The 14320-nt window shown below is 38.5% G+C and overlaps 1 protein-coding gene across 6 annotated transcripts in view; it reads left to right on the top strand.

Moving 5' to 3' along the window:
* The window catches only part of fam184ab (family with sequence similarity 184 member Ab), a 651259-nt gene that overhangs the window by 397228 nt on the left and 239711 nt on the right, over positions 1–14320 (top strand). For all 6 annotated transcript variants that reach the window (XM_039747649.1, XM_039747653.1, XM_039747651.1 and 3 more), the window contains exon 5: positions 1211–1396. In XM_039747649.1, coding sequence (XP_039603583.1) covers positions 1211–1396 — 186 coding nt within the window. The remainder of the gene's footprint in view (positions 1–1210; positions 1397–14320) is intronic.

Below are 14320 nucleotides of genomic sequence, written 5' to 3'. Positions count from 1 at the left end.
AGGAAGACCTGAAGGGGTACAGTCAGGAAACCATGACCTCGAAGTGGTATCACTGAGGCTGCTGGTCGTCTGATCTGTGGGAAAGAAAGGAGGAGAAGCATTAGGCAACAGTGCCAACCCTCAGCTCGGGGTGGAATTACCATTAGATGACCTTTCAAGTTGTCTCCCAAACACACATGTGTGACGATAGATAGAACTTTGGTCATTCTGCACTGGTCTTTGGCCTGGTCATTCAAACATATAGTATATGTTTTATGTGGATTTTAAAATACTGAAAGAGTAGTTAGAAAGTACAGTATAGACTCATGCACATTGATATTCCTTCTGTGTAGAGGTTTTAATCAACCAGAAACTGTGTTTATTCTCTGAGAGGACATCTACAATGTAAGGCTAACTTTCTCCAATGCATCATCAAACATTTCACACTGTAAATACTACACAGGTGCTAAGCTGCCAGTGCTACTTTGTCTTGGAAAGAACCAAAGAAAAATGACCACATTTTCTCTTTTTATTCATCTAAACCCTTCACAGTGCAGGTACTCTCATCGAAAATGTCCCATTTCTATTCTCTTTTCCTGTTTTATAAAGCAGTTTATGGCAATTTCAGCAGAGGGCAATCTGTTCCATCAAAACTTGATTGATTTATTTTATCTTGCAGCATCCGTTGTCTGTCAATGAAATTGAAGTTGGCCTAAAATTGCTTTTTTCTTTCTCAGTTTCTCACTCTGTATCAGTCAACACCTTTAGGCAGCACAACAATCCAGTCACTAAATGGAATGTTTAGTGTGTGTGAAGTTTACAATGACGTTAAACAGTTAATCAGCCATTAGGTTTTAAAACATCTCTCACAGTGAGCACTTTTGCAAAGTGCTTTAAAAGCTGATCTTGCCATTATACCAGATGATTTCACATACACTTTACAAGGATCAGGACAGAACCTGAAAGAAGATGAGGGCAACAGCAAATGAAGGATAAGAAAGCCAGTTACAAAGCGCAAAGGCAAAAGGTGCTTATCTTAATGATAGATTTGAATATTGAGACTCAAAACATATCTTTTTCATCAAAGTAGATTGATCTCGGTGACTCTGAACAATTGCATTTTACTTTTCACTGCTAACTACACACTAAATGATTTCCCATTGAATGTGTTCTCCTTTTGCCCCACACTTTTATAATTCATTATACTTAAATTCTTTCTTTCTTCATGCAGGCTTTGAAAGAGGAAAAGCAAATATACGAGAAGGAGATAATGAGCATCCGTGCCAAATATGAAGAAGAAGCAGCTCACTTTAAAGAAGCACAGGCAAGAGCTTTGGAAGAGCTGTCAAAAAAGCACAGAGCAACCCTGGAGTCTACACAAAGCACTGCTGAACGAGAAAAGAAACGGCTTCAGGCGGTATGTGCAGTGTTTACTGGAATTATCATGACTTGTGTTAATTCTTTCAGGTGTATTATGAGTGTTACGTTTTGGTTCATAAAAGACAAAAGGTATTATCATGTGTTCTGTATCATTCACCTACCAAAGAAATTTGTTAAAGTTAAATACTGGTTCACTCTAGAAAAACATAGGGTAAGGTTGTTCTGATAATAATGGTCTTTTAGTTGAACCTTTCTTCCGTATTAAGTTTTTCACCACCTTTACCAGGTACTAAATGGCACACGATTGTCAGAACCTGACTCTGCAGTTTGTTTAGTTGTTAGGTGGGTAAAGTATAAGTGGGGGCAGAATAACACCAGCCAGTTGCTTAGTCTTTGATCTCCATTTTGACATCTCAAACTTAGTCATGATTTTTTATCAAGTCAGATTGATACGGGTCAGAAGCTTGTTTTTCTTTCTTGATTTTTCTGCTTTTTAGAAAAATTTGTGTCTAACACATTAGGGTTTCGACCTCTTTGTTTCAGTCAGATTCCGACAATGATCCAAAAGTGCAGTAAATTTAATTTCATGGAGAGAGCTGTCTCATTAGTAAGGCGTCAGTCTAAATTCTTTGCTCGCTTGTTGCAGGCACCATAACATGTATATCACTTCTTACACCATACTCAAAATTTCAGTTTCTGTACACTGTTAACAGATTAAGTTTTTTAATTCATTGCCTGATAATTCAAGTGTGCATTCAATTTTGTCAGTTTACATTTTTGCTGATGGCTAGTTTATACGTTCTTATAGTAAAGTATGTACTGTAACCAGTACGGGGTGCCACTGAGCCCCAAACTCCAAGCACAATCCAACTTAGCATAACCACAGGTTCAAATAATGTCCATTTTATCACTCACAGACTTCAGCTGACACTTAAATACATAAAGATAAAGTTGTACAGAATTCTTCTCTCCTTCCATTTATTCCAAGAGCTTTAGACCTCTGACATCTAATGCTGACTCCCTGGGTAGTGGCTCCTTTCATTTTTGACCCCGGAGTACTTTGGGGCTTGACATGGTCCTTCTGAAGCACTTTCAGGTCAGACTGTAGTCCCATAAAGTAGGAACCTTATCATCCTTTAGCAACCCTTGGTGGCTGCCATGGAACCCAACATGGCCATACTGTGGCACTCCAACTCCCATCACGCCCTGTAGGAATCTGAGGGGGACCTAAAGCTCAGGGTTGCTTCCCCATAGTGTGTCAGGGAATACAGTATCCTCATTCTATTGTTTCTCCCAGTTCACCCAATGTACTGGTCTCCATGCTGGGTAAGGATTCCTATTCCCACCCCATTGGAAATCATGTCCTTTCATTCTCCTTTATTGTGATGTCCCATCCAATTAAGATGTTACCCTCTGGGTCACCTGTCTATCCCCTGTGGCACTCACAGTACATATGTTGAGTAGTACCTGATGAACAGTCACAAATGAAGATGAAAATAGTTTGTTATTGTCTAGAGTGCAGTGACTCTTCCATCCACATCTTTTTAGCTTTAAACATAATTTACGTTTTGAAATGAAATTTTAAGTTGTTATAAGCTTGTATTTATTCCTGACCTTAGGGCGTAAATCCAAACTGTGTGTCTCCTGCATATTTGTGTTCTAAAAGTTCAGATGAGTCTGACTACATCCCATCTGTTTCACTGAAATGCCTCAGAAGCCCATGACCCACTTTCCTGCATCAAGATACCAACCATATGTTTGATATTCTCGCACAAGGCTTTGGCAGACTTTCAAAACACCACATTGTCTTTTCAACTGCTAAGATTATAACCTAAATCTTTCATCTAGTCTAATAGAGTTCTTATCATATATTTATCAATATATATGACAGAAAATTATCTGTTGTTTCTGGTTCACCCATGTCCTAAAATGTCACTTTTGAAGCTCCAGTCAAATATAAGTCTAGTATTCAGTAATGTGAGGAATTGGCAGGATCCCACAAAGCAATATTATCCTAATACCTGAATTCCAGTAATATATGATTGTGATTTTTATGTGTTAAAATATTAAATATTGTTATTGAATATTACAGTGTATTCTTCACTTTTCATTTGACTAAAGTTAAATTTGAAATCATATCCCTGGAGGCAAAAGAGTGAATCTGTTACAGCTAATAAGAAAAACTCTAGACTGAGTTCATCGTTCTTAAATCTTTTTTAATTGTGGAAATGAACCTCAAGTATTTCAGCAGTGTCCACAGTAAGACTTTTCAGTGCATCATCTAAATATGACTGTGCTCAATCAGATATGACCACTATGTAATTTCGGAGTGATAGAACATGACAAGGAGGTAGAGGGAATGAGCAGGGGGTTGCAGACTTGTTATCTAGGTACAAATAAGAATCAGTAAACCTAAAGAAATTGTCAGCAAAACCAAACTCAAAGTGGAACAATGTAGGGTTCTTGGACTAACCTGTTTGTTTTTTTTTTTTGCACCTAACAATAATCTTCATTGCTTGTAAAATGAATGGATCTGATGCTTAGAATTCAGAAGTTGTGCCTTCTTATGGTCAGCAGTTATACCACCTGTACTTCAGTCCAGGTAATCCACCTGAAGCTAAGCATGCTTTAACCTGGCCAGTACTTGGATTGGGGACCATCTAGAAAAGCCTTGGGTTGCTGCTGGTAAAGGTGTTGGTGTGGCCATCAAAAGATGCTTACTGTGTGGTTTATGTGGGGATCCCAATACCTCAGATCATTGACAGGAATACTGTCCTAAAAAAATGGTGCCATCCTTCAGATAAAATGCCAAAGTCCTGACTCTGCGGTCATTAAAGATCCATGGACATCCTTCTAGAAGAGAAGGGTGTTTCCCTATGTTCTGGCTAAATTGCCCACTTTGGCCTGGACATTCAAATATATAGTATACATGTAAGTTTTATGTGGATTTTAAAATGCTCTAAAATTAGATAGATAGATGGAAAAAATTTTGTCCCAAGGTGGAAATTTTTCTTTGTGCCGAAGCTCAATAAATAAATAAATAAACTGGAATGAATTTGCAAATAACTAAATCTCAACTTTAAGATATTAATTAAATTCTAATAAATACAAAGATGCATTGAATAATTTTCATTTGTAATTACAGTAACTAGAACTTATGATAATTTTTGTACTTTCCAAAATCATGGTATGTATGGCAAACATCATTAAGAGGTCATTCTCTGTCTATTCTGGTGCCTAATGATATGGCTTTCCTTATACTAACCTAAGCCATCCCTTCACATCATTAATGGAAGCTAAGTTAGTGCCCGCAGGTTCAATCAATGTGATTCTATCACAGCAGGTACATAAAGGAGCACAAAGCCTAAAGATTAAGTCATGCTTAATCAGTGTGTCAAAGCTTGGCTCATGTCTGTTCAAACAAACTGTAGAAACAAAAATAATCCACATTTTGGCAGGCATTTCTGTAATTATAGGTAAATTACAGACAATATAAAAGATGCAGGTGACCAACTCCAATGTAAACAAACTATTGATGTCTATGAGGCACGTGAAGTCTGAGATTTTAAAACTTGCCTTATAATTTGAAGCAGTCCACAAAAATACATTAAAATTTATCCCCTGAGTATGGGTGTTGCAGTGAAGACTAAACGACGAAGTATTATTTCATAATCCAGATTAAACCAATGATCTTCCCCGATGGGAGAGTTCAAATATTCTACCCATGAAGCAGCCAGAGCTTCTTAGAGGTATCTACCGATGTTTATGGATTAGGTGTGATTTTGTTTCTTTTGCAAAACTGTTTGTTTTGAAGTTGCTACAATTCAATTTTTTTGATTACGGAGATCACCGTTTTGGGCACCCGCTGTAAGAAATTCATTCACACATTGCTGGGCATTGTCTTCCAGAAATTGTGTCAAGTGACGTTACTGCCATAATTGCATTTAAGTGGGCAGCATAGGTTGCACTTCTTGTCCAAGCTTATGGATGTGTTTAAATGTATTCAGAATGTTTATTATTAAGGTTTCCTGGCAAAAGACTTTGAGACTGTTTTTCTTACTTACTGGTTTTGACAAAAAGATAGGTTTGACTTATTGGTTTTGACTTAGCATGTTTCATATTCTGACCCGTTCATTAATATGCCCTTGTGGCCTAACACAGCACAATCTTGTCAATACACTAGGCAGCATACCCCAAAAGGCAATTCACAAAGCAGTTTCTCTCAGGTTGGTTGTGTGGCACATAGAGAATTAGATTTCATGCATTTTTGGCAGGAGTTTATGGGGTATAGAAGAAAGTTTTTTTTCGTTCATGCTAGGTGTGTGGAAAAAATCTAAACCTTAAGTTCAGCATCTAGTGCAAGTTTATTATACCTGCAGATATCGTCTGGGACACATTTGTGAACTTCTGCTTTCCAAATTAATGGAATTAAGTGAAGAAGCTTGATTGGGCAAGGATGAAGTTGTGTCTACACAGACATAATCAATATGTAGAACCTATGTATTTGTTTTTAAAATAATAGTTCAAACAGATTTGATCTTAAATTCTATAATTTGATGTCACATGAAAAATGACAAGCAAACTGGGATTTATAAAACTTGAAATTGACATAAAAACATTTCTATCAAATGTAAACTGAAAAGGATTTATACAAACATTTATTTGTTTAGATGCACCTCTAGACTGCTGCTCGATCGCTTTTTGTTCCTTGACAAGACAATTAGTCATGACAGTACAAAATTTATATGAAAGCAACAGCAAACAAATAATAAATAATTCAGTATTTATTCATTATCAGACGATGTCAAGAGTGTAAACCTTAAAGCCAAAAGAAAAAAATGGGCAATCAAAATAGGAATAACAACCGCAAGGAAAAAGTCTGAATTAGTATAAGCCGTCCTAATTTTGAGAACTATAATGATGTACTTCATGAGATAGCAGTACATGTTGTCACACAATGGTCAAAACATTTACTATCAACAGAAACCGCTATAGACTGCTTTATTTGCTTTTGTATCTTTTCATTAACTGTAATAACATCAGACTGTTTCTACTCAATGGGTTGCCATGTACATATGCCTAGGTAAAATGTAGCTATACAGTGGAACCTTGGTTTGCGAGCATAATTCATTCCGGAAACGTGCTCACAATCTAAAGCACTCGTATATCAAAGAAGCGAATTTCCCCATAAGAAATAATGGAAACTCAGATGATTTGTTCCACAACCCAAAACTATTCATATAAAAATGAATAATACAAAATATAAAGTTAAAATACATAAAACAAATTAACCTGCACTTTACCTTTAAAAAGAGTCATGGCTGGTGTGAGTGAGTTTCTAAACTCATGTGGGATTCCACCCAACCGGATGACACACGGAAGAGTGTCCCAAAGCAATCGCAGTCTCCCAGCGCTGTAGCAGTTCGCCGTATAAGCGCATCCAAAAAGATCGCAGACATGCTATAAGCGCCTGCCGTCGATGGGTGATACAAGGAAAATTATAAAGATCCCGCTACAATAAATAACAGCGCTGTTGCTGTTTCAAGCTGAATAAAGCTGGTGTTGTTAAAGTACTGAGACTCAGCTTCATGTTTTGGGGCGCAAGATGGGGACTTGCACTTCACAGCACACACGTGCGCGCGCACATATACACACACATACAGTCACAATGCTGTATTAAACAGTATACGCTTGTACGGATGTTGACTATATGAGTGAGGCACACATATTCAGACGGAGAATAGGAGACGATTGCCTTCAACAGAAGAGAGAGACACACTTGGCGCAAGTGAGAGAGATAAGGAGAGAGGGAGAGGAGCGAGATAAGGAGAGACACGCAAGAGAGATAAGGAGAGAGAGGGAGAGAGAAGAACCATCAGCTCAGTTGTGATCGCATGATGCTCAGCAGACAAAGTGTATCCATACTACTCGTATTGCAAGACATCGCTCGTTTACCAAGCCAAAATTTCTTAAAAAATTTTGCTCGTCTTGCAAAACACTCGTAAACCAAGTTACTCGTAAACCGAGGTTCCACTGTATACTATATATATTTTATTTTTATACACTAGTGAGCTTTGCCCCCTGCTCGCTTCACTCGCCAACCCTCGGGCCTGCCCTACACGGAAGCCACTTTTTGATTCTGCAGCTTGCGTATGGGGATGCGGATGTACAATTTAAACAGATTGTTATTTTCATGGGAATTGTTACATATTCATAATAGAACTATTTTACATTACAGCAAGTAATTAACCATATTAAAAAAATAGCAAAACTTAATAATTTGAAAGTAAATTATGTTTCATGTTGCGTTTGAGTTTTTTATTGCATTATACAATTTCGTTCTGTTTAGCTTTGAAATTAACACGCAAATATTTTTTAAACTTATTCTTTTACTGTAAAACTTCAGTAAAAAATAATTTTTTGAATTAACTTTTCGTCAATATTGCATTGAATTTTGATTCCGTGTTTGGGCCTACATCATGACAACCCAACGTATAACTGCCCATGAGAGAATTTATTTTCTTTCTCTCTAATGAATAAACCGAATTTTTCAAATATTTGTCTCTGTGATTTGTTAATTGTCTTTGCAAAATCTATTCTCACGGGAAACGGTTAACGTTTTAATACGAATGGCATATCAAGATCTCCTTTGTTGTCTAATGTTATCTGGGGAAGATGTACTACATTACCTTTCTTGGATACATCCTTCTTTCTAAAGTAATTTGTTAACGGTTGTAGATATTCTTTGGGATATTGTAAGATGATGTTTTCATCTTCCACACGATCACCACCAACTGTTTCAGCATAGTCTGTTGATATGCATTTTACCAATTTCCCATGTAACTGACGGACAATTTTCGCATTAATTCATTTGACATCATCGTTTCTCGGTGCTAGGATTGCCGTATGCGTGTCTGAATATGGTTAAGAGGAGGGCGTGACTTGAAACAATCTCATGTCAAAAGTCTCGTCTCGCAGGACTTGGAAAGATCTTCCAAAAAGTCTTGACTCGTCGCAGGATTTTTTTTATATAACAGAGAGATATTAATTAGATCTGGTTGTTCTTTTGTCAGCCTTTCTGTGTAAATATTTTAATTAGAAAACCTTTTCCTGATAATAGTGAAGGTTTGTTTTGCACTTTAGTGGTTAAATGTTGCTTTAAAAAACCTGGTTGATTTTGTATTTATTATACTTACAATATACAGAATATTAATTAATTATAATGTTCAAAGTAAATGGGGTACATCTTTGTTTTTGTTGATTAATCTGTGGAAAGTACCTTGAGTTACATGTAAATATAAAATAAGGTGCTATATAAAAGAAGTTATTATTACTATTATTATTATTATTACTACTATCTCTACATTGCTTTCTGTCATGTTACTTAGGAAGTTGTTTTAGATTAAACAACCATTTTTATGTAAATGGTCTGTAAGATAGACCTGTTTTTATTAAAGCAATTACGGTCCCAGAAAACAGTGACATCTGATTATTTTACCATTGGTCACAGCTCTTAATATCCCTGTGGGGCTGAATACGTGAGTATGCTTTGCAGTGAATTAGCACCCCATTCAGATTTGTTCCCTGCTATGTTCTTGACACTGTACTTCTCACGACCCTGAACTTCAAATGGTTTGAAAAATAAATCTGTGAAAGAAGGTTTTTTTATTTATTCTGAGGCATATGATCTTGCATATAACCCAGGAAAAAAGCTAAATGAATACATTTTTAGATGTACTAACATAGGAAGGTATGTATCTTTGTGTTAAGAAAATCTGAAAAGATTTCTCTTAGTTACCATGAATGAGGAATATAAGTCCTCACCCCAAAGCAGATAGACACCAAATGCTGAAAAAGAGTGAAGGAAATTGTCAGAACTGCCTTTCTGTCATACTTGCTGTTTCCTGCTGTTAATGACACTTGAGGCAGATGCAAAACAACATAAATGTTGTGACAGTCATTTTTAAATCCACCAGGTAATACCACAACAAAATCAGATTATCATAACAGCACTTGTCATAATAATCACATTAAAGTATGAATGAAAAGTTTAAAGTTATCAACAGTAAAGAGCACCTTTCTGAACAGCATAGCATATTGAAATTATGTCAAGATACTTAAACTTTCAGCAGTCCTACATACTATTGCACTGCCATGATAGCCGAATCACATATGAGATCTGAGTTCAAGTACTCATTCAAGCTTGAGCTTCTTCATAGATTGCTCTGTATTAGTTTACCAATCAACACAGCAAGATTTAATGGCATCTATACATGTATGCAAACTGGCCTAAACCAGAATTCCAGTGTCAGATAATTGCTAAAATATGATATGGCACTGCTGTGTCATGAGGGTTAAGTGGTGGGCTCACTCCCGGCACTTCTCCATGGATTTGTATGCTGTTGCTATGGTTTGCTTCTCTGGGTAACCCAATCTGCTTTCAAGGTCTAACGGTATGTTGTTAGTGTGAAAGGGCAGCCTAGATTGGACTAGTGTAGGTCTGTAAACCCCTCCAGTTGACTGACATCCCACTGAGTTTGGGTAGCCAATTACAGACAATACCACAAGGAGAGTTTCTCAAAATTTCCAGAAGAAAAAAGTGGCCATGGGCAGAGGAAGAATGCACAACTATTATTTCATGAGTAGTTTGTAGAATATTTACTAGGCAGTTCCCTGTAAAGTGTAAAATCAAGGAATTCTAAATAGGGGGAAAGTATAAAATAATGAAATACTCCCCAGCAGTTATGTTGGCTTACAGTGCCAATTAAAGCTTTGTGCATGAAATTATTTATCTTTATATTACAAAGTCATTCATCTAGGACTTGCCTTGTAAGTTATTCTTAGTAACTATGGAAATGCAAATATGGCGGTACATGGATAGCGAGTGTATGAAAAGCAAGAATATGGCAGGGCAGAGAATCAAAACTGAAATAAATACATTAAAGGCTCCCAGCCATGGGAGTAGCTGAACCTAAATATACAACAATTTGAACATTCAATGACTTTGTTCATGTGCTGTGGACCAGCAGTGCCTGAATCTAACAGAATTTATACGCAGCGATTGATTTCTATGGCTGGGTCAGGCAAGTCCTTATTAATTAACATTATGCTGGGGGTCTCCCGGTGTTACTGCCTAAGAAATGAAGATATTAAGGGAGTCCTGTGATAAGCAGGTTTTTTTATGACATTACACACCGGTACGTTGTACCAGCACCTCAGCTGCTTGTCGTGGCATCGACTATAGATTATGTGATTCTATAATCAAGTATGAGTCTTAATTGTATTCCAGTTCCATCAAGCGAGTGTGAATGTGGGTTTTCACAAATGAATCTAATTGTTACCCCATGGAGAACCTCATTACTGACAAGCATTGTCTCCACACTTCTCTTCATACGATTGGTTGGCCCTCCATTCACACGTTTCGATCCTGCGAAATATGTTAATTCATGGCTGTTACTAGGACAACGATCAGCCATTGACACTTCAAGCAAAGAATGAATTAGGAAGACTGCATTTGATGAAAACATCTTTAACTCTGCCACCTCCAGCTCTGTCTCCTGCTTTCTGGTCAGTGCCACCGTCTCCTACATACAAAACAGACCTCATGGTTTTTTGCTTGCTTCTCCACCGATTCCACCCTGCCTGCACGCTCTTTTTCATCTCTCTTCCACAATCCCCATTCCTCTGTACAGTTGATCCCAAGTATTTAAAATCATCCACCTTCGCCAACTCTACTCCCTGCATCCTCACCATTCCACTGACCTCCCTCTCATTTACACACATGTATTCTGTCTTGTTCCTACTGACCTTCATTCCTGTCCTCTCTAGAGCATATCTTCCACCTCTCCAGGGTCTCCTCAACCTGCTCCCTACTATCACTACATTCTTCATCCTCTTCATAGCTATACTTACTTCCTCCTTGCTAATCCGTTGCACTTCCTGATTCACTATCTTCACATCATCCAACCTCTTCTCTCTCTCGTTCTCTTCATTCATAAGCCTCTCAAAGTACTTTTTCCATCTGCTCAACACACTCTCCTTGCTTATAAGTATGTTTCCATCTTTATCCTTTATTACCCTAATCTGTTGCACATCTTTCCCAGCTCGGTCCCCCTGTCTAGCCAATCACTACAGGCCTTTTACTCCCTCTCCTCTCATACAACTCATCATACATTTTTTCTTTAGCCTTCACCACTTCTCTCTTCACCTTGCACCTTATCTCCTTGTTCTCTTGTCTACTTTGTGCATCTCTCTAACTATTCCACTTATTCTTTGCCATCCTCTTCCTCTGTATACTCTCCTGTACTCCCCTTTTCCATCACCAGGTTTCCTTTTCCTTCTTCCTCTGTCCAGATGTCACGCCAAGCACCCTTCTTGCTGTCACCCTAACTACATCTGCTGTAGTTTCCCAACTATCTGGTAATTCTTCACTACCACCCAGTGCCTGTCTCACCTTCTCCCTAAACTCAACCTTGCAGTCTTCCTTTTTCAACTTCCACCATTTGATCCTTGGCTCTGCCCTCACTCTCTTCCTCTTCTTGTTCTCCAATGTCATCCTACAGAACACCATCGAATGCTGCTAAACTACACTTTCCCCTGCCCCTCTCCTTCAGATTGACTCTTCTGCATAGGATGTAATCTACCTGTGTGCATCTTCCTCCACTCTTGTACGTTTTCACCACAGCCATGTCTCTCCTTTTGGCAAAATCCACTTTTCTCTGACCTTCTTCATTCCTCTCCTTGACACCATACCTACCCATCACCTCCTTGTCTCCTCTGTTCCCTTCACCAACATGTCCATTGAAATCCGCTCCAATCACCACTTTCTGTCCCTTTGGTACACTGTTCATCACTTCATCCAACTCACTCCATAAACCTACTTTTTCATCCATTGCATACCCAACTTGCAGGGCATATGCACTAACAACATTCATCATCACACCTCCAATTTCTAGCTTTAAAATCATTACTCCTTCTGACACTCTTTTCACCTCCAGAACACTCTTGACATACTGTTCCTTCAGAATAACCCTTACTCCATTCTCCTCCTATCCACACCATGATAGAACAATTTGAATCCACCTCCGATGCACCTGGCCTTACTCCCCTTCCATTTAGTTTTTTTGTACGCACAATGTGTCAACCTTCCTTCTCTCCATCATATTGTCTAATTCTCTCCCCTTATCAGTCATACTGCCAACATTCAAAGTTCCTACCCTCAGTTCCACTCTCTTTACCTTCTTCCTCTCCTCCTGTCTCTGGACAACAACAACAAACATTTATTTATATAGCACATTTTCATACAAACAGTAGCTCAAAGTGCTTTACATAATAAAAGAATAGAAAAATAAAAGACACAATAAGAAAAAAAAATAAATCAACATTAATTAACATCGAATAAGAGTAAGGTTCAATGGCCAGAGGGGACAGAAAAAAACTCCAGACGGCTGGAGAAAAAAATAAAATCTGTGGAGATTCCAGACCATGAGACCGCCCAGTCCCCTCTGGGCATTCTACCTAACATAAATGAAACAGTCCTCTTTGGATTTAGAGTTCTCACAGAAGGACTTGATGATGATGGTCATGTAGACTTCTGCCTTTTAATCCATCCATCATTGTTGGAGCATCATAAGCTTTGAGTAGGTGGAGGTGGCGCAGGCCACCACCACAAAGAAACCGGAAAAAGAAACAGAAAAAGAGAGTAGGGGTCAGTACGGATTTTAGAGCCACCATGAGTAATTATTATGAGGATATTGAACATACAGAGTATCAGGATTAAGTTAAATTGAAGTTATAAAAAGGCCATGTTAAAGTAATATGTTTTCAGCAGTGTTTTAAAGTGCTCTACTGTATTTGCCTGGCGAATTCCTATTGGCAGGCTATTCCAGATTTTAGGTGCATAACCGCAGAAGGCCGCCTCACCACTTCTTTTAAGTTTTGTTCTTGGAATTCTAAGGAGACACTCATTTGAGGATCTAAGGTTACGATTTGGAATATAAGGTGTCAGACATTCCGATATATAAGATGGGGCGAGATTATTTAAGGCTTTATAAACCAAGTCTCCCCCCTCTTCTTCTCCTTCTCCTCCTTATTCTTCTTCTTCTTCGGCCAACACTAGCCCAATTTCCGCCAGCACCCTGTTGACTAACAGTACTGGTGTTGGTTGTTGTTAACCCGGGGCTCGAACAATCCGGTATGGAAATTTTAATTGTTGTCTGCATATTGATTTGGCAAAATTTTACAACGGATGCCCTTCCTGACGTAACCCTCCCCATTTATCTAGGCTTGGGACTGGCACGAAGAAACACACTGGTTTGATTTCTGTGTCTGTAATTTTAAATTGTCAAGCACAATAATATGCAATACAGTATTGCTTTTTGTTGCTGTGATTTTAAATTAATCTATACCTTTCTAGTTTTGCATAATGTAATTAGTAACTTGTAAACATTTAGCCTGCAGGAGGACACCAACTCCCAAAATCCAACATAGCCAAATGTAAGGCACAAGTTTAGCAACACACACTGATTTTTATTCAGCTGTTGCAAACGCTTTCTGACCATTTCCCACCAATGCACAGTACAACGAGCACCTAGCACAAATGAAGCGGCACACAGAACGTCTCTTCTCTCTGTCTCCTTCTGCCTCCACTCCTCCTCCAGCAAGCTTTGTTTTCTCCCTCCCAAATCCGGCTCCCTGAATGAAGTGAGATGGTCCCTTTTATGCTGCATCCGGGAGAACTTCATGTGACCCGTCAGCATTATGCAGAAGTACTTCCAGTTGTGGTGGAAGGTTGATGTAATAGGGCTTTGTCGCTCCTGCAGCATTCCCTGGCAGTACACATAGAACTCAACAGGGTTGTGCCAAACACCAACTGCCATACAGCCCTGTGGGAACCCGAGGCACTGCTGCAACCCGGGGGGCTGCTGTCTAGCACTCTGGGGATGCCGTGAGTCTTGTATCA

Source organism: Polypterus senegalus, chromosome 3 (genome assembly GCF_016835505.1).
Source record: "Polypterus senegalus isolate Bchr_013 chromosome 3, ASM1683550v1, whole genome shotgun sequence".
In the NCBI taxonomy this organism is placed as follows: Eukaryota; Metazoa; Chordata; class Cladistia; order Polypteriformes; family Polypteridae; genus Polypterus; species Polypterus senegalus.
Note: the sequence above shows the minus strand (reverse complement) of the source record. Positions and strands in the feature narration are given on the sequence as shown.